The following is an 18678-nucleotide window of genomic DNA, read 5'->3' as shown; positions in this document are numbered from 1 at the left end:
TAATCCAGTGATGAATAAGGATGGGTAGAATGCCCTGTTAGTCTGGAGAAGTTACCCAGGTAATAAGAGGATCTAAAAGATTTCTGCTTGGTACCCAGTTCATCCATCAACTACATTATGAGTCAAAACATGTTGAAGCCACCAGGTAATGGGATGACTGACTGTTGAATTGTAAACATTTAGACTAGCACATTGTCCCTGTGTACCAAAGTCCTGGCTTTGGTCTATGCTCTTTAAGCTTTGCAAAAGGAAATCAACTCATCTCCCTCAAAAGGCAACAAAAATAATTAATAAATCAACATGCCAAACTTTAGCAGTAGAAGTGAAATTAAGAAAGAATTATTGGTTTCAGAGTCACTGGAGGCTATTAGGAGATTGTATCAGATTAACCTAGAGTGTATCCTGCTCTAGCTCAAATGTATGCCTGAATGCTTGTCGATCTCAAAGGCATCATTCATCCTGCCACTCAGGGTCAAGGAAAAGATAATTTAACACAATTAAATTCCAGCTTTGAGACTAGAAGTCTCACCTCAATGCTTCTGTTGGTGGGTGAAATCAGTAACATTACACTAAATAGTCGGTTAATATTGAGTGAGGGATGAGAATAAAGCTTTTCTAATTATTATTCAAAAAAGTTACAAGAGCAATCAAAATGTCAATAAACATGCAATTAACTTTGACCTGCTCTTTTATTTTACTCGCCTCCGATTGGCTGTAAGACCATATTGATCATCATGACTTAACCTTGCATCATTAGTTTCTTACTTTGTCTAAATTAGTCCAAGACATCAATTTTTAAAAAAGCCTTTTCAAAGAATAATGATCCTAAATAAAATGACGCACTAAAACTATTTGTGTGAGACGCTTGATATGGCAGCTTACCAGAAGACAGTGAATGTCATTGCCTCTCAAGTCTGTGTTGGGAGCTTCCAGTAGTCTCCAGTCTCGTCCTTTGTTATATGTGATGAAGGTCTTAACCTGTTTTTGTACCTTTTTGTTAGCCAAGAACATTCCCTTTATCCCTGCTACCTAGGAAAAATGGTTACAATTGAAATACCATCAAAGAAATGGGGACTAGCTTTTAAAAACATCCAAGATATTTACTTTTAAGGTATACGTGACATTGACTCATCTCTTGAAGCTTTGATAGTCCTTCCTTAATTGAACTAATCTTCTTCAGTGACCTGTTTGTAACAATTAATTGTAAAAGATTAGGACTATAATTATTTCACAAAATGCCTGGGAATGAGAAGGGCCATTCAGCCCATCTGGCTTGCCAATCTAGAAGGAACATGTATTCGTTCACTTCAGTATTCAACTGTTTCTGAAATGATCCCAGGATTTTTACTTTCACTGCTTTAGCTGCAAGTTCAATCCCACATCTTTCTCACTTTCTGTGTGACAAACTCCATGGAATGAGTCCCAAATTTGCTTTTAATTAGATTGAACATGTGAGATTTGTTAGTAATATAAATGATCCAGTGTGCTGGCAAATCTCCCACACTGCTGCTCGTGGTGAGATAGTATGTCATTCTTTCAAGATGTAACAAATTAGATTGTATTCAGCTCTGGTGTGTGAACCTGTGGAGGAGGTTGCCATATGAGTGGTGAACACTGATTCGGTCTATACTGCAGTATAAGAGAGTGCGAAACCTGCCTCTGGCTGGAGATCACTTTGTACGAGAGGTAGGTATCCTGTAATATAACTCAGAGCAGCCATGATCTCCTAGGGTAGTTCAATTGCCTAAATGGGTCAGAGAGTAATTTTCCAGATTTTTTTTTTGCCCTAATTGGCCTGGGTTTATATTATGGTTTTCCCAGGTTTCCCAGGAAACTACATGGCTTTGCATGGGTAAAGGCCAAGGCTTCATAGTGTTTGAGGCAGGCTGGAGGGACCAGTTGTTCTTTATCCTCTACAACATTTTATGTACTTCAGTTATGTAGACAGATTGGATAAGTTGGGACTGTTCTCCTTGGAGAGCAGAAGGTTGAGAGGAGATTTGATAGAGGTATACATAATCATGAGGGGTCTGGAGAGAGTGGATGGGAAAAACTGTTCCCATTGGTGGAAGGATTGAGGACAAGAGGGCACAGATTTAAGATAATTGACAAAGGAAGCAATGGACACATGAGGAGAAACTTTTTCACGCAGCGAGTGGATAAGGTCTGGAATGCACTGCTTGAGATGGTGGCGGAGACAGGTTCAGTCAAGGCGTTCAAGAAGAAGTTGCATTATTATCTGAAAAGGAAGGGAGTGCAGGGTTACGGGGAGAAGGTGAGGGAATGGCACTAGATGAACTGTTCATTCAGAGATAAAAACAAAAAACTGCGTTCGCTGGAAATCCAAAACAAAAACAGAATTACCTGGAAAAACTCAGCAGGTCTGGCAGCATCGGCGGAGAAGAAAAGAGTTGACGTTTCGAGTCCTCCTGTTGAAGGGTCATGAGTACTCGAAACGTCAACTCTTTTCTTCTCCGCCGATGCTGCCAGACCCGCTGAGTTTTTCCAGGTAATTCTGTTTTTGTTTTGTTCATTCAGAGAGTTGGTGTGGACACAATGAACTAAATGGTCTCCTTCTGTGCAGTAACAATTCTCCTGTGATTCCATGGGCAGAATTTTATGGTCCACAGGCGGGCGCGCGCCCGACCCTATCGGACATAAAATAGCGTGCGATGATGTCGGGCGAGGGTCCCGGTGGCATCGCGCACTCGTGTGATATTTCGGTCGGTGGGCACTCGCGAGAGTTGGCAGCGAGCCCGCCAACAACTAAGAGACCTATTAAGACCATTAATCAATTAACTAACCACTATTATTCGCCGCCTGTCCGACCTTACGGCTGGTGGGCGGGTGAATCGGCCAGGCGGCCTTTGGGTTTTTGAGGAGTCCTCATCCAGGGGTGGGATGAGGTTTCCGATATAATTTTTAAAAAAGAATAAAAATGTTTGGGTAGAATTTTTATCACCGACACGTTGAGGCGAGTGGCTCTTATGTGTGGAACTTTTTTTCCAGGATTTTAAAATCTTTATTTGAGGGTTTAAGATTCTTCAGCTCCCTGAGGCAGCTCTCCTCCTCAGTGCACGCTCCCCTGTGCCCGCGCTGACTTCAGCGCTCACCCTCCTCCCGCCCCCAGTCGTTTCATGCTGGCTGGCTGCTTATTGGCCAGCCCGCGTGAAATCGCAGGTGGGGGCCAATCGTGGGCCTTTTCCCGGCCCCTCCGGGGCCTGCCCTCCGAGTCCACCCAACGGCCTCGAAATTCTGTCCCTTATGTCCATAAGGCGAAAAAGCCAAACCAATTGTTAATGAAACATTACATAGGTTCACCCAGAGAACAGGAAAATGCTGGCTACATTTTGTCTCTGGTACTGCACTTTATCTCGTAGGAACACAGAAACAGAGTAGGACACTTAACCCCTTGAGCTCTTTCCACATTCAATGATCTTCTTGCGAGGTTGTTTTATTTTGTTTTATTTTGGAGTGAGGATGAGGGGTTGGAATTTGAGTTATGCTGTGTCACTGGTCTTCTTTCCTCCATTGAAACATCACTGGATGTAACTAAAAGAGGTGGAACTGGTGTAATTATCTTCTTCTACCTTCTCTACCTCTTTTGCCTGTATCACATTATCATGGGAGTCTGGAGAGACAGTTCACATCCTGCTTTGTTAATGAGAAGTTAATCCAGTCAACATACATGTTGACCCACAGCAATGTGGTCGGCTCTTAAATGCCCTCTGAAATGACCTAGCAAGCTACTCAGTTCTCAAGGGAATTTAGGGATGGGCAATAAGTGCTGACGTAGTCAGTGACACCCACATCCCACAAATATAGAAAAGAAAAAAGTCAAGCTAGTGACCACAGATCGATCAATCTGACTCCACGTAAAGGCAAGTTTCACTTGGCCATTTGTAAACCAAACATCTGGGCAGAGTAGGCCCAAATTTTACTGAAAGTTCCTTGCACAAGATTTAGGTCCCTCAATGACATATTTCTGGGTGTCTCAGGCATTCTAAATAGAATGTATAGCACAGAAACAATCCAACTGGTCTATGCAGTCTCTGTGCACCAGGTGAGCCTCCTCCCATTCCTCTTCAACTCACCCTATGAAAATAACCTGCTATTCCTCTCTCCCTGTGTTTACCTAGCTGCTCCTTAAATGCATCAAAAACATTGTAAAACTACAAAGGCTACAATACCACTCATGACAGGACACTCATCATATGTTGACTCTGGAATTTGGGATGCAACTAGATGGGCAGGTGAATGTTCGACCTTGATTCGGAGCCTCCCTTCAGTTCCTTATGTGGAATCATGGCTCTAAGTGAATCATTGCACTATGCTGTACATAGAGACTAAAGTAAGTCACTCCTGCGGATGGAAGAAGTGCACTGTGGGATTTGGAGGGACAGGGTTAATGTGGATTGGCCCACTCCACTGCACACAAACAGAATCCCCAAATATATTTCAACACAGCTACCTGGCTGGAGTTAAAGATTTTGAAGAGATCTCCATACAGACGATACGGTTTAAGTAACCATTGAAGATTTCGAAATTGCTTTCTCTGTCCACAGTCCAAAAAGCAATTGGTTTTAAATCTCCAGGAGAAAATGTTTCGAGGTGTATAATATAGAAGGATGGCTTTCTTTTCCAACAGCACTCAGCTTGGACTTAAATGCTACAATCAAACAACATCATTCACTAAATCCATTATGGTGTTCAGCCACAAACACATTAGTGTACTTCCAAATGGGACAATTTGATCCTTTCCGAGCTAATTTAATCCCTTTCACACACTGAGCACTGGAATAGTGCAGCCAACACATCAGCTGGCCATTTGTTATGTAAATGCTCTGGAAAATTCCATTTCATTCATGTCATGTTTCAGTAGGTTAGAAGCCTTCATCTTTAAGAGTACTGTTGAGTACAGACATTACATTACCTCATAAAGGTCAATCATAACATTCCCCTCTGGGCCCCGGCTGCTTTTCACATTCTCCAAAGCAATAGTGAAGTAGGCTCCTCTTGCATCAGAGACGTACAGATTGTATGTGTCGTTTTGATTCCATTCTTGCACAGCGGCAAACACTTGGCTGTCATCCGTACTGATAATGTGCATATCCTGCCAGGACAACAAAATAATATGCTTAAGTTGCAGCGACGTTATTTTGAGATTGCCATCGCCTACCTGAACCTGTGGCAATGCATGAACAGCAGGGAGCGTACATCTCAATCCATTCCATCCAATCAATGCGCCCGGAACTAATTTGTGGCCTGCAATCACTGGGCCACATTTACCACATGGTTGAGCACGTGTCTAATGTGATTTGCGAGCAAGATTGCAGTGTCTGGTTTGAATGGCAGGGGAAATTGGGCAGTGAATATAATGTGAAATGTGACTGAGTTTTTTAAAAAAATCATTCATGGGGCTGTAGGTGTCGTTGGCAAAGCCATGATTTGTTACCCATCCATGACTGCCCTTGAGAAGGTGGTGAGCTACCTCCTTGAACATTGCAGTCCATATAGTGTAAATACACCCACAGTGCAGCTGGGAAGGGTGTTCCAGGTTTTTGACCCAGCGACGGTGAAAGAACGGCAGAGATGTACAGCAGGTGCTGACCTGATATTGTTCGTATTGCACCCACAGTCAAAGTCAAAATGAACACCCAGCAACCCCCACCAGTAAGGAACAGAAAACCTTCTTCAGTCGGTAAACATAACGGGCATGGAATTATATACCTGGAGAGAGGTTGGTAGCTGAGAGGCCAGCCCCTCCCAAGTACCTCTAGCTCTGCACCAAATAAATATGGCTTATAGGTAAAGCAGATTAGGGAGATACAGTCAGTCTGCCTAGAAATGAATGGAAACGGATGAAAATAACCTTTATAGAGACACACATTGTAAACACAACTAATTGTGAAGACGAACACTTCAACTCAAACCTTGACATTTCATGAAAGAGGAATTAATAAGAAGAGTACCTGTATTAGATTGTGACATAATTTTACTTTTTTTTAATGTAATGTTATATCCAGCAGTGAGTTCCCCTGGACAGCATTTCTCTCTCAAGCAAAGTCACCAAACTCAGGTTCATTGGTCATTTAATGTCATGGTCTGTTGCCTGCATCATAGTACTCCAAAAGGAAAATGCGTGCGAATTGCTCAGTGATATTCCTGAGCAACGTGAGAAGATGCTACGTAATGGCAACTCTTAATATTTAATCCCCTTTTAATATTTTTCAACTCAGCTACGGTATCAGCAGAACAGGCTTGCTTCCTGGTCTACTTTTCTCCTCTCCTTGCTGAGTTCTGGTTCCTCTCCTCCCCACGATGAGATGAATTCACTCGTTCAGTTGACACGTGGGCCTGAATTTTGCGCACGTTGTGCGCGCGAGGTTGGTGGACCCTGGAAGTGGCCGCAATCGCCACTTCCACCTGCAAATGTCAGAAGAACGCGATTTCACGCTGGCTGGTCAACTAAGGGCCGGCCAGAGTGAAAGTGCGCCCCCACATTGGGCAAGGGCTGCTGGGCAGGGGGTGGGAGAGTGGCAGATGATGGGCCCAATAGGTGGGGGGGGGGGGGGTGGTTTAAAACGCCTGAGGCATTACCCTGAAGGCTGCCATCAGTTCCAGAGGAGGCACAGGGAGCTGACCAAATCTAAGCGAAGGGTATAGCATCGGTACTCGCTCGACAAACCAGGCGGGAGGGCAATGCAGGTGGGCGCCCTGCTTCCCGCTTCTTGGGCAAGGGCCTGTGCAGTCTTGTGGAGGCAGTGAGTGCCAGTTGGGATATTCTGATGCCACAGGATGGCAAGAGGAGAGGCCACCCCACCAAATAAAGAAGGCCTGGGCAGAGGTGGAGGACCAGGGTCAGCGGGCACAACGTGGTGCACCGCAGCTGGATTCAGTGCCGAGAAAGGTTTAATGATCTTCTGCGCTCGGGTAGGAGGAGTACTGAGTGGGCAAGTCTTGAAGGGTGGCCATCCTTCATGGCGCTCAGGGGTGTAAGATTCAGAGTAACAGACGGCACATCTACCTGTGCCAGCTATGGCCAGGAGATCAGACCAGCCACCCAGGGTACACATAAGGGTCAGGAGTGCAAAAATGACGGGCACTTCAACCTGCTTCCCAGGTGGGATGGGGGTGCGTGGGGAGTGGGTGAGAGTCTGGTATGGTGTTGCAGGCAGTGGGTGGGTTAATGAACAGACGTTTGTCCGTACTGGAGAAGGGAAGCCATGATGCGGCTGAGTGCACAAGAACGGCTGGTGAGGTGGCCCAACCCGCTCATACTCAGCAAATGTGAGATCGATGCCCAAGAGCTCGAGTGTGAGTGGATACCAAGGTCATCAGGTCACGGAGGGGCAGGCATCTTGGAGGAAGGTAAGGGTCCAGTGGGCAAATGCGGCACAGGCAGAGACTGCAAACAATGTAGGGTTCCCTCATCTCAAAAGGTAACTTCTTATCAAGAGTCCCCAGTGACCCAGCAATGACGATGCCACCATGATGCTGCTGTCCATAGTCTCACCAGGTCGCCTAGCATTCACACTCAATGTGTAATGATTGATACCATTGACATATTGGCCGGGATTTTCTGTGCTCAGTGGCGTTGGACGTGTTCGGTGGCGTGAGTGGGAAAAAGAGCGCGATCGGTTTCACGATGGTGTGAAGCCAGTTAGTGACCGTCCACTCAGCCCAGCGATAGTGGGCCGCGTTTCCCGCTATTAGACGTGGGGAGCCTCACTGGTGAGGGCTGAGGGGGCAGTCTCCAGAGGAGATGAGGCCAGATGGAGATGTGAGGGTGTGTGTGCGAGAGTGAGTGGTGATGCCCCTTGAGCTGGCAGTGAGTGAGATGCCAGTGAATGTGTGATGGCCTTGTGAGTGTGTGAGTTTAGAGTGATGAGATGGTTGCCTTACCCTAGCACAGATGAGATCATTCATCCTCTATCTGCATTGGATGGCCAACCTCTTCTGTGCAGCGTTGGCACTGACCACCACTGTCACCATCGCCCAAGCTGGAGGGGTAATGTTGCTGCTTCCCCCTGTGGCCAGAGTGGGTGTAGAGGACATCACAGCGGCCTCCATGTGGTCCAAAAGGTGCTTGAGGGCTGCAATCTTCTTGCCTTTCGGGGCCATGTCTTCAATACTGCAGCCCTGGGCTGGAAGCGCTGAGCGTGGCTGAACTTTGAATGTGGTGTCTGGCATGATGAAGCGGCGAGGTGACGGAGTGGCAGGTAAAGGGGAGCCTGCCCACCATGGAAATGGCATGTATCCCGGGAACGCCTAATTAATGTGGCAGCTTTGGGAGAACGCGGCGGTGAAAAGCCGCCTTTGTGGCCGACCAGTTTTTCCCACCCGCTATGGCACTTAGTGAAAATCGGGGATGATTCTGCCCATTGTCTTCCTCCCTCCACACAGAACCCTGAGGACCTTCAATTGACACTGGAGGAGGAGCCACACACAGATCCACCCGCGTCACACCCTCTCTTGCTAGCAGGCCCCAGCTCAGGTACAAGCACATCGGTGGGCTGCAGTTCGTTGGCACAGACGGTCGTGCACTGTCGGGAGGTCACGGCAGGTTCACATGAGGAGCTGGTGGAGGCAGAGAGCGCCCAGGGTGCCAGCTGTTGGAGGATAGCCGGTGCCCAGGACGATGCCATGTCTAGGGCAGATGATGAACCTTTGGAGTCGTCCATGCTAGATGATCAGTGGGATGCATGGGAAGATCTGGCGGAGATCCTTGATGGTCTGCGTGCCTTGTCCTTGAGAAGCTTAAGCAGTGCATTGACCTGGAGCTCCGAGCACACAGACTCCTCCATTGAGAGAGTGGTAACTCTCATGAACAGGCAGCTCCAGGAAGAGAATTAGGGGTTCCTGGTGTCCCGCTCAGACCTGCACTCCTACACACTGGCTGTGACCTCAGGAGGTCACCACCAGTGTGAAGGTTGGATGAGGCAACTAGTCTCTCAGCTAGGTGCCTGTCCATCGGTGGTGAGCAGGGAGGTCCAGACGTGCCTCACGCTGGCAGACGAGCTGCCTGTCATCTCTGTGGGCTCTTCTTAGGGTGCTATGGACAAGATCGGCCACTCCTCTGCCCCCTCTGCCAGTGGCCGTGGTATCTTTTAAGGTTTGATGGCTGAGGAGTGCCCAACCAGGTCGCTGGACGCACCTTCCAAGGTGGAGCCCGCTCAGGCCCCACTGGCCAGAGGATGACCGCCAAGGTCATCAGGACCAACATGATAGCAGAGTCAGCGGACTGCCTCCAATGCCACTGCCAGCAAGAGGTTGGGGGGGTGGGGGGGTGTTGTGGCATAAAGAGGTAGCACCCGCAAGCTTAAGTTTAAGACACCATAAGCACAGGATGGGGTTATAATGGGCGACATTCTTTCATTTCTTCAGTGTTATGTATTGTTTTTTGTGTGACAGCAGAAACAAAAATATGTTCTGTTCCTTTTTTGCAATTCTGGAAAAGATATAAATCTAGATTTTGTTTCAATGCCCTGAGTGTCCTTTGTGTTTCCCATCGGTGCAGAGCTCATCAGTGCCTTGTGATAGAAGGCAGAGGCAGCAAACCTTGTTCCAGAGATTGCGAAGTGACATTGGCATCATGGGATTTCCTCCTCAGAAACATGTGGTAAGGAGGTGGCATCCTTGCCATGTGAGTAAAACCAGGTCCCGGCAGACTCGCTGAAGGTGTGTTGAATGAAAGCCTTGCTGGTGTCCCTGCCTCCTAGAAGGTCCCTTAAGTCTGCCTCTACGTCCTCACCATGTCCCTGCCCGGGCTCCTCATCAGATCCTTCAGTAGAATCTTCCTCTGAGGCCTGTGGGCATCCTCGCTATCCTCATCCTCCAGTGGGTCCCCCGTTGTCAGTGCCAGATTGTGCAGAGCGCAGTGAACAATGACTATAAGTGACACACGGTCTGGATGATATTGCAGTGCACCCCCTGGTTGATCCAGACAGTAGAACCTCATCTTCAACAGGCCAATAGCCCTCTCTGCCTTCACCCTTGTGGAGGCATGACTCCTATTGTACCTCTCTTCTGCCTCTGTCCTTGGGTACCAGAGTGGCATCATGATCCACCGTTTCAAGGGATATCCTCTGTCACCCAGCAACCAACCATCCAACTGAGCTGGGGCCATGAACAAACTTGGCACCTGGGAGTGTCGCAGGATGTATGCATCATGGGAGCTGCTAGGGTACCTTGCACAGACTTAGAGAATGTGGGTCTGGTGGCATACTATCTGCATGTTCATGGAGTGATAACCCTGCCTATTCACGAAGACACCCAGCTGATCCACTGGCACCTTGATGGCCACATGTGTGCAGTCTACGGCACCCTGGACACAGGGGAACCCAGCAATTGCTGCGAAGCCTCTGGTTCATTCAGCCTGGCTGGCTTGACCGGTCAGATCAGACCATCAGTGATGAGCTTGACACAACTGTGGACGGCTGATTGGGACACTCCACACGGATCCCCCACGGACCCCTGGAAAGATACGGAAGCAAAAAAATTGAGGGCTACTGTGACCTTCGGAGCCACTGACATTGGGCGCCCACCCACACAGTTGGAGGTGATTTTTGGACCAATCATCTGACATATTGATGTCGCCGTGTTCCTAGAGAGAGACGGACCCTCCTGTGGCACTGGACCTCAGACATGTTGAGATGGTTGAGCCGCTGCCTGTATACTCCGGTAGCAGGATAGTGGCGTCTTCTGCAGTTCCTTCCACCATGCTCTCCCTGTTGGCCCTGCACCCACTGTGCCATTGCCTCCCCCCTCACAGGTCTCTCCCTGGGGTGCTGCCTGTGGACAACTGGCCTCTTCTCCTACCTGCCCCTCTCTTCCTCCTCAGAAGAGGACCCTCAAGTGGAGTGCACAATCCCCATCTGCTACGCTCAGCAGAAATGCCCCAAGAGGGGTGGCGAAACAAAAGAGTCCTCAAAACAAAGCTGACAAAGCAAAAACTTCAGAAGAAATCACAGGAAAATGTCTGAAATCTCAGCAGACAAGCAGTAGCAAACCCTCACCTGAACTCCTAACAACCCACACAGCCGAGGCTCACTTGGGTGCGAAAAGTGACTAAATGAGTTGGCCACCCGCTTGTGGTGCCCATGCAATGAGCGCAGAATCTCACGGGCAACACAACACTGACTTCCATTGCCCCCTTAATTGCGTTAAAGTGGCAGATTAATTGTCGATGTGCACGCCTGTGAATCCCACGCCTGTCTACTCGGCCCCTGCCTGGCTGCCAGTCGGAAAATCGCACGAATGTGTGGTGACGTCAGGATGCGCACCTGACATCTCCTCGCGGGATTTAACGCCCTTCCGGGTCTGGCACAAGCCCACGACTAGCCAGTAAAATTCTGGCCAGAGTGAGCCACAGGCTGGGGGAGGCCAGCAACTCTCTGTCCCTTCAGATAACCTGCTGGGTCTCCCTTGCTACGCACATCGATATCTCGCTCTTTCTTCCATCTTTTGCTTCTGTCAAGTTTTATTCTTCCCTCTAGGTTATGTCTTAATGCTATGTCTGCACAATCCTGCTGGGATATTTCATTACTTGCTAGGCAGTCAGCGTTTCCCACTATTTTAACACATTTATGTCATTCCTGTTTAATATTTAAAACGGAATTTCAGGAAGGGTTTCATGAGCAGAAGCACAAAATCACTTTGATGCTCTGCTGAAGGGTTGGTGGGTAATTTTTGAATGGCTCAGCTCAGTTGACACAAAGAGCCTTCCTCAGCTCTACCCATCTTGTACTCCTGGCTGGAAGGAGTCTACTTAAATTCATGTACATTAGGTACCCAGTCTTGCCTGCATAATTTTTAAATTATTTGTTCATGGGATGTGGGCGTCTCATTGCTAGCATTTATTGCCCATTCCTAGTTGCCCTTCAGAAGGTGGTGGTGAGCTGCCTTCTTGAACCGCTGCAGTCCCTATGGTGTAGGTACACCCACGGTGCTGTTAGAGAGGGAGTTCCAGAATTTTGAACCAGAGACAGTGAAGGAAGGGTGATATATTTCCAAGTCAGGATGATGAGTGGCTTGGAGGGGAACTTCCAAGTGGTGTTGTTCCCATCTATCTGCTGCCCTGGTCCTTCTGGATGGTAGTGGTCGTGGGTTTGGAAAGTGCTGTCTAAGGAGCCTTGGTGAATTCCTGCAGTGAATCTTGTAGATGGTACACACTGCTGCTACTGTGCGTCAGTGGTGGAGGGAGTGAATGTTTGAGGATGTGGTGCCAATCAAGTGGGCTGCTTTGTCCTGGATGATGTCAAGCTTCTTGATTGTTGTGGGAGCTGCACTCATCCAGGCAAGTGGAGAGTATTCCATCACGCTCCTGACTTGTGCCTTGTAGATGGTGGACAGGCTTTGGGGGAGTCAGGAGGTGAGTTACTCGCTGCAGGATTCCAAACTCTGACCTGCTCTTGTAGCCACGGTATTTATATGGCTGGTCCCAGTTCAGTTTACGTTCATTTACAGTCAATGTGGCGGCATTGGTACGATCCGGCGTGAGAAGCTGCCAATGCGGCTGGTGGGTAAAACGTCCTTGTCCCCGCCCACTACCGCACTTGGTGCAAATCTGGGATCATTCCTCCCAAGGACACGGCCTCATGCAGGGGGCAGGGGGCAGGGGGCAGAGGGCAGAGGGCAACTAAGTGAAATCAATGGACAGAATATTGAGCTGGTCGGGCGGGTGTGCGCCCGGCCCAATTGAGTGTAAACTGACGTGCGCTGATGCCAGGCGAGCGTCGTCGTACGATATTTCGGTCGGCGGGCGCGCGTGGGAGTCATTGCATTTTTGGCGAAACCACATCCACAGGCGGGGGTGAGGTTTCATCCAGTGATTTCAAACGAAATAAAAACTTTTTGCACTGATCTCTACCACGTCCCTGCTCAGGTGACAGAGTCGCGTGAGGGGATGTGTTTTTGCTTTAGCATTTTAAAATTGTTATTGTTTATTTGGAAAATCTTCAGGGCTTTTACTGCGCAGACTCGTGTGCACGTGCACAGACTGCTGCGCTGGCCCTCCTCATTTCCCACCCCCCCCCCCGACCCAGGCCAGCGCTGAGCGCCGCAGCGCACGATTGACGCTGACTGGCCATTAGTTGGGCAGCCAGCATGAAATTGCGGCCTGAGGTCTGTTTCGCGGCCGTTCCCACTCCCGGTCACCCCCGCCAAGCTTGCCCTATGGCCAGAAAACCCTGGCCAATGTACTCTCTTCCCGCTCTCTGTCCTTCGCTTTTTCTCTCTTTCTCTACCTTTCCTTTCTTTTTATGGTGCAGAGGTTGTGAGATTTAAGGAAGGCTTCCTCTTGTAGACTATTGGTAGTACAGAACTTGAATATTGCTGAAAAAAGAGACATACCATCAAAACCTTGCATCTTGCACTCATCTGGACAGATTCACAAGAATATCAAATTTTACAAAGCTTGGCAGTTAACTGTTTCCTGGTGCATTCTCCGTGGCAACACCCCTGCCAATCAGAGTTCACTTGCCAAGCAATCAGCACTCGCTTCTCATGCAATTTGTCATTCCCTTTGAAATTTGGTATTCTTGTGTTACGACCGGGATGCAGTTGGTCTCACCCAAATTCTCCACAGATCGCACCATTAGTGTAAATGTTTAACTTAATCACCAAAGTGACCAATTATTTACCTTCACTACTGTTAGACCTGAATAAAAGAACCTTTAACCAGGCTTCTGTAAATAAACTCAGCATGATTGATTTATTATAAACAAAACTTCTTCTGTTGCAAGAACTAGTTAACACACAATTGTAATCTGGACGTATAATTATACATCTCTTTAAAATGGCCCCCCCCAGCGCGTATATACACACACACACACACGCGCGCACATACACAAACACGCATGCATACACACAGACACACACACACACACACACACACATGCATGCACACACAGACACACACGTGCACGCACACACGCACAGACACACGCGCACACACACACACACGTACACACACACACGCATGCATACACACACACATGCACACACGCACGCGTGCACAAACGCACAGACACACGCGTGTACACACACACACACACGCATGCATACACACACACATGCGCACACGCACGTGCGCACAAACGCACACACACACACACACACACACACACAAAGGACAACAGGTAGGGTCTCTGCAGAGATGGGCTTTGGAGAATGGACTTTAGCAAAAAGAAAGGATAACGTTTGCAGGGTTTCGGCACTGTCGATCTGGAGCTCGCTCGAGTGATGACAGGTTCGCTGGTCTCACCTTCGGAGCTTTGGTGTGGAGGAGAATATAGAGCTGGATCAATTCTTCTTGTCTCAGCTTTTTGGGTTTCCAAATGCAGACACGATATGCTCAGATAATGATCCCCTGACTGCAGATTGATAACCACACATGGAATTTCAGACAAGACAGGGAGAGCGTGAGTTAGGGCAGCTTTCCTTTTGGCTTATTCTCCATACTGAGTTCAAAAACAACAGGTTCAAAACTTAAAGCTCCTCTGTTAGGTGATTTCCAGTAAACCACAAGGCTGTTGCCTTTAAACCAGTTTTTTTTTCCCACAACAATTAAAATAATTACAGTTTAAACAAACAACTCTCCCCTTTTAGGGCCATGCTGATCAGGTAGCTGACATCATGTGGTTTCCTAGAAACGGCATGCTTGTTGTAAGTCCGAGGTGAACTTATGATCCTCTTTAAAAAAATAAAAGTGTTCAAAAAATACAATGTCTTTCCATTTTAAAAGAAAATATAGTTTTTAACACTGGCGAATCTGTCCTGATGAGTGCAAGAAGAAAAGTTTCGGCGGTATGTCTCTTTTTTCAACAAGACTCAAGTTTCCTCTTGTCTTACTACCACACGAAAGAGAAAGAACAAAAAGCAAGAGACAGCCATGGTGGCAATGATATCCCCATATCATATTGGCAGCTAAACCCTTCCGTTACTACTAAAGGGCACATAGATTTAATGGTGGATTTTCACTTCTGCTCTGTATACTGGGATTGTTCAGCCAGCAGAGTGAATTCTCTTTTGCTCTCTTAAGAGAAATGCGTAATCTATACATGGCAAGTAGGAGAATTTTCAATCTGGTGTGAGACTCTTATTGAATGCAGGACAGTTGGCAGGCTTGGATGGTTGAATGCTGGAAGCCAGGGAGAACAAGTGATCCTGGTGTTGGAAATCATGAGGAGATGAATGCACTAAATCTGGTACCAGATTTGAGAGCCCAATCTCTAACTGTAGATCACCAGGAGAAAGGCCATTTAATAGGAAAAGAATTGATTCAGGTTTACTGTAAAGTCTCAGGCTCTGGTTAATTAGAGTACCCCAGGAACACTGTGTATGTATCGCCCTGGCAGTCACATTGGCAGGACATCTACGGCTAGGCTATGCCAATACTTGAGAGGCTGGGGAAGAGGCCACGTAGAGCAATCCTTTTGTGGTGACACGGTACATCTCCAGTGGCCTTTGTCCTCGCACAAATGACACCACCCCCCCCACCCCCCACCCCCCCACACACACACACACACACACACACACACACACTGCACTGATGATAACAGAAGTGTGGGTGGTGTCAGGCCGCTGTTTAAAAGATAAAAATAATTCACCCTCCCTGATCTTCAGGGTTCAACTGCTATACCCCCATGTAGGCTCCAATCCTGTGGGTTTTGATAAGAAAACTTGCACTTACCCAGCACCTTTCATGCCCTCAGGTCAGCGCTTTACAGCCACAAAGTATTTTTGAAATGTAGTCATTCTTGTAATGTAGGAAACTGAGTAGCTAATATGTGGACAGCAAGCTCCTACAAACAACCATGTGATAATGATGAGATGATCTGCTTTTATTGATGTTGTTTGAGGGATACAAATATCCAAGGCACTGGGGATAACTCCCTTGCTGCGCATTGAGACGGTGCCGTGGGATTGTTTAGATTGAGTTGGAAGGGCAGATGGGAACTTGGTTTAACATCTTCATCCATAGACAGCACCTCACTCAGTACCACACAGAAGCGTCAGACTGGATTGAACATTCAACTTTCTGGAGTAGGCCTTGAACCTACAGCTTTCCCAACTCAGAAGCAAGGGTGCTACCGCTAAGCCATGGTTACTGGCAAGGTCTACCTGATAAGACAAGACATTCTTACACCAATGTCTTGCCAGGTTCAGAATGAGAGCTGAGAAACTGGAAATCCCTGTTTAGAGAGGAGGCCCCAGTTGTACCTCTGATGTCCTGTAGGGGTCGATAGAAGCTCCACCGCCCCCCCACAACAAGACCATCCAGGGACTCCATGGCTGGGACCTGGCCCACTAAGTTCTGGGCTGGTCTAGTGGACTCCTGTCAATAGCTGACAACGTTTCATTCATAAGATCATTGATCAAAATAAGAGCTTCCAAGTGACGGGCAGGCTTGTGAACTGAGCCTCTGGCTAGTGAGGAGAGCTTTTCACTGGCTGTGTTTACAGACGAGGAGACTTGAGCTCACAAGTGAGAAAGATATGTCAAAGGTGCTCTGTCTTTAACTCCTGATTCCCCTAGCCATATACCACTCAAGTGTATTTTGCCTCCTGCTAATCCCCTTGCCAATAAAGAGAGATGCATAAGACAACCTCATCATAAAGCAGTTGTGACGATGTACCATGCAGTATGGGAAAAGGCTTACTGTGTTCTAAAGGATGTCAAAGTTCACTTTCTTTTTACCTTGGGCAGTGAGTATTTGGGGAGTTTCATCTGTGCGAAGCTCTCTCTTCGATATGACACATAGTAAGTCACCCGTCCACCAGTTGTCACCTGGGTTGTGAAACACAAGAAAATGTTGCACATTTGCTTTGGGCTGGAGAAAAGTAGCAGAAATTGGTTATGGGCAGTAAACATTTTATAGAGTGCAAACACACAGGAAAGGTCGATAAAGTGTTTTGACACGACCCTCAGTGGGTGATAAAGACAAACGACCACTTTCGTGTTATCACCAAAGCCACTTGGCAATTTTTTTTTTGCAACGTACAGACAACAGAAGTAGCTTCCTCTTCTCATGCAAGTGAGACTTCCCTATTGATGAGGCTTGCCCCAGACTCACCTCCGTAGTTGCAGGGTGGCTGTGAGGTACAGTTAAATACAGGGCTGGTACAATAGCAGGAAAAAGTATTGAACAGGGAAAAGTGACCCTAATGCTCAACTACATTTCAAAACTCTGGCTTAGGGATGCTATTAATAAATTCTGTTAATATATCAATAACTTGGCTACCCCTGAATCTTGAATGGCTTTCCAAAATTGGAAGCATTTCCAATAAAAGATAAACTTTTAAATTCCATTATATAATTGGCAGTCATCATTTAATTATTTTTAGCTACTCATTACATTGGAAGTGGACCTAAAGCAACCTTACAGTGATTCAGAGAAAATGCCGGCTACTTTCTTTAATAACATGCATTGAAGGTACATAACAGGGGAATATGAAGAAACCACTAAAACCAAGCAAGATGGCTCTGGTCATATAGAAACCCCTTGACAGCTTTGCCTATGTTCCCTAACTCTTGGCTTTCTGCAAAGACATCTGTCCTGTCTTGCTTTCAATTCATGCTCTGCTATCTCTCCGTATTTTCTCGTACCTGGCTGTTCACTTAATTTACCACAATCCAGTATAATAGATGGTTGTACAAAACAGCAACAGTGATAAGTGGATTATGCAGCTCTTCTTTGGCTGCTCCAATTAACCATGCTGCATCACTGGAAGCCACGCTGTCTTCTCTTGCCTGTGGCCCTATGTTGTCCCGGTGCTTTCTTTCTCCTTTTGACATTGACAGGCAGGACCTAATTTTGCATGCTTGTCAAGTGAACAAACAAGGAAATAGATCTTCCTGGTTATCATAATTAACCTGCCTTTCTCAGTCACATGCCAATCAAACCAGAGAGAAGACTATTTCTTCCCTGTAATCAGCAGAGATTTATTAGCACATCTAAGTAATCATAAAAGGAATCTGTTTAAAAATCAAGTACATGAATATCTTTGAGGTGTGAAAGAGTTTTTCTTTGTACTTGTTTTTTTTTCCTTTTTGACAGAACGCATAGTTCATTTTGCTGCTCTAAATTGTATTAGGAAGACTGAGGACTACTTGGCTAATTTTGAGTCACTCCACTTGGTTGGAATGGAGAAATTAAAGGCTCCATGTCTCACTTCGTTCCTGCTGATCTCTGATTTTAATGTTGCTGCAAAAAGCTTGGTTTTACCTTTTATGTCAAATAACTCTTGTACCCCCAGCCCTCAACTCTTCAGAAAGACCCAAGTTGGGCCTAAGCTTCCATACTGCTGTTTCATCCAGAGAGACTGTTTTAGTACCTCTTACCCATCCCTGGAGAGGCGGAAGTGTCATCTGTTGCACTTGGGCAATTGCCCCCTTACCTCTAGCTCAAAGCCTTTTCTCCCTCAGTTATACTGTTTCACGACTATTTTATAAATACTCTTTTGATTTATGCTCCCTGAACTTCTTGTTCCTTCTAAGCTGCCAATATGACAGCCTAAATGGTCCTCAACCTTCTTTAATGTGTTGAAAGTAAGCTTTGACAAGACTCTCATCATAATTGAGGCCTACTCAAGAATTGCATTGGAGAGGCCTTGGGTGACAGCAAGTTTTCCTTTTATTACGAGCCCTGTTCACAGTGAGCCAAGGATTGTCCCC

At 47.0% G+C, this 18678-nt stretch overlaps 1 protein-coding gene across 1 annotated transcript in view; it reads right to left on the bottom strand.

Moving 5' to 3' along the window:
• LOC121289704 (VPS10 domain-containing receptor SorCS1-like) overlaps positions 1-18678 on the bottom strand; it is a 409049-nt gene that overhangs the window by 176093 nt on the left and 214278 nt on the right. The window contains exons 18-20 of the mRNA XM_041209328.1: positions 16702-16791; positions 4934-5113; positions 883-1029 (exon numbers count right to left, since the gene is read on the bottom strand). Coding sequence (XP_041065262.1) covers positions 883-1029; positions 4934-5113; positions 16702-16791 — 417 coding nt within the window. The remainder of the gene's footprint in view (positions 1-882; positions 1030-4933; positions 5114-16701; positions 16792-18678) is intronic.

This window comes from Carcharodon carcharias, chromosome 17 (assembly GCF_017639515.1).
Source record: "Carcharodon carcharias isolate sCarCar2 chromosome 17, sCarCar2.pri, whole genome shotgun sequence".
Lineage (NCBI taxonomy): Eukaryota > Metazoa > Chordata > Chondrichthyes > Lamniformes > Lamnidae > Carcharodon > Carcharodon carcharias.
Note: the sequence above shows the minus strand (reverse complement) of the source record. Positions and strands in the feature narration are given on the sequence as shown.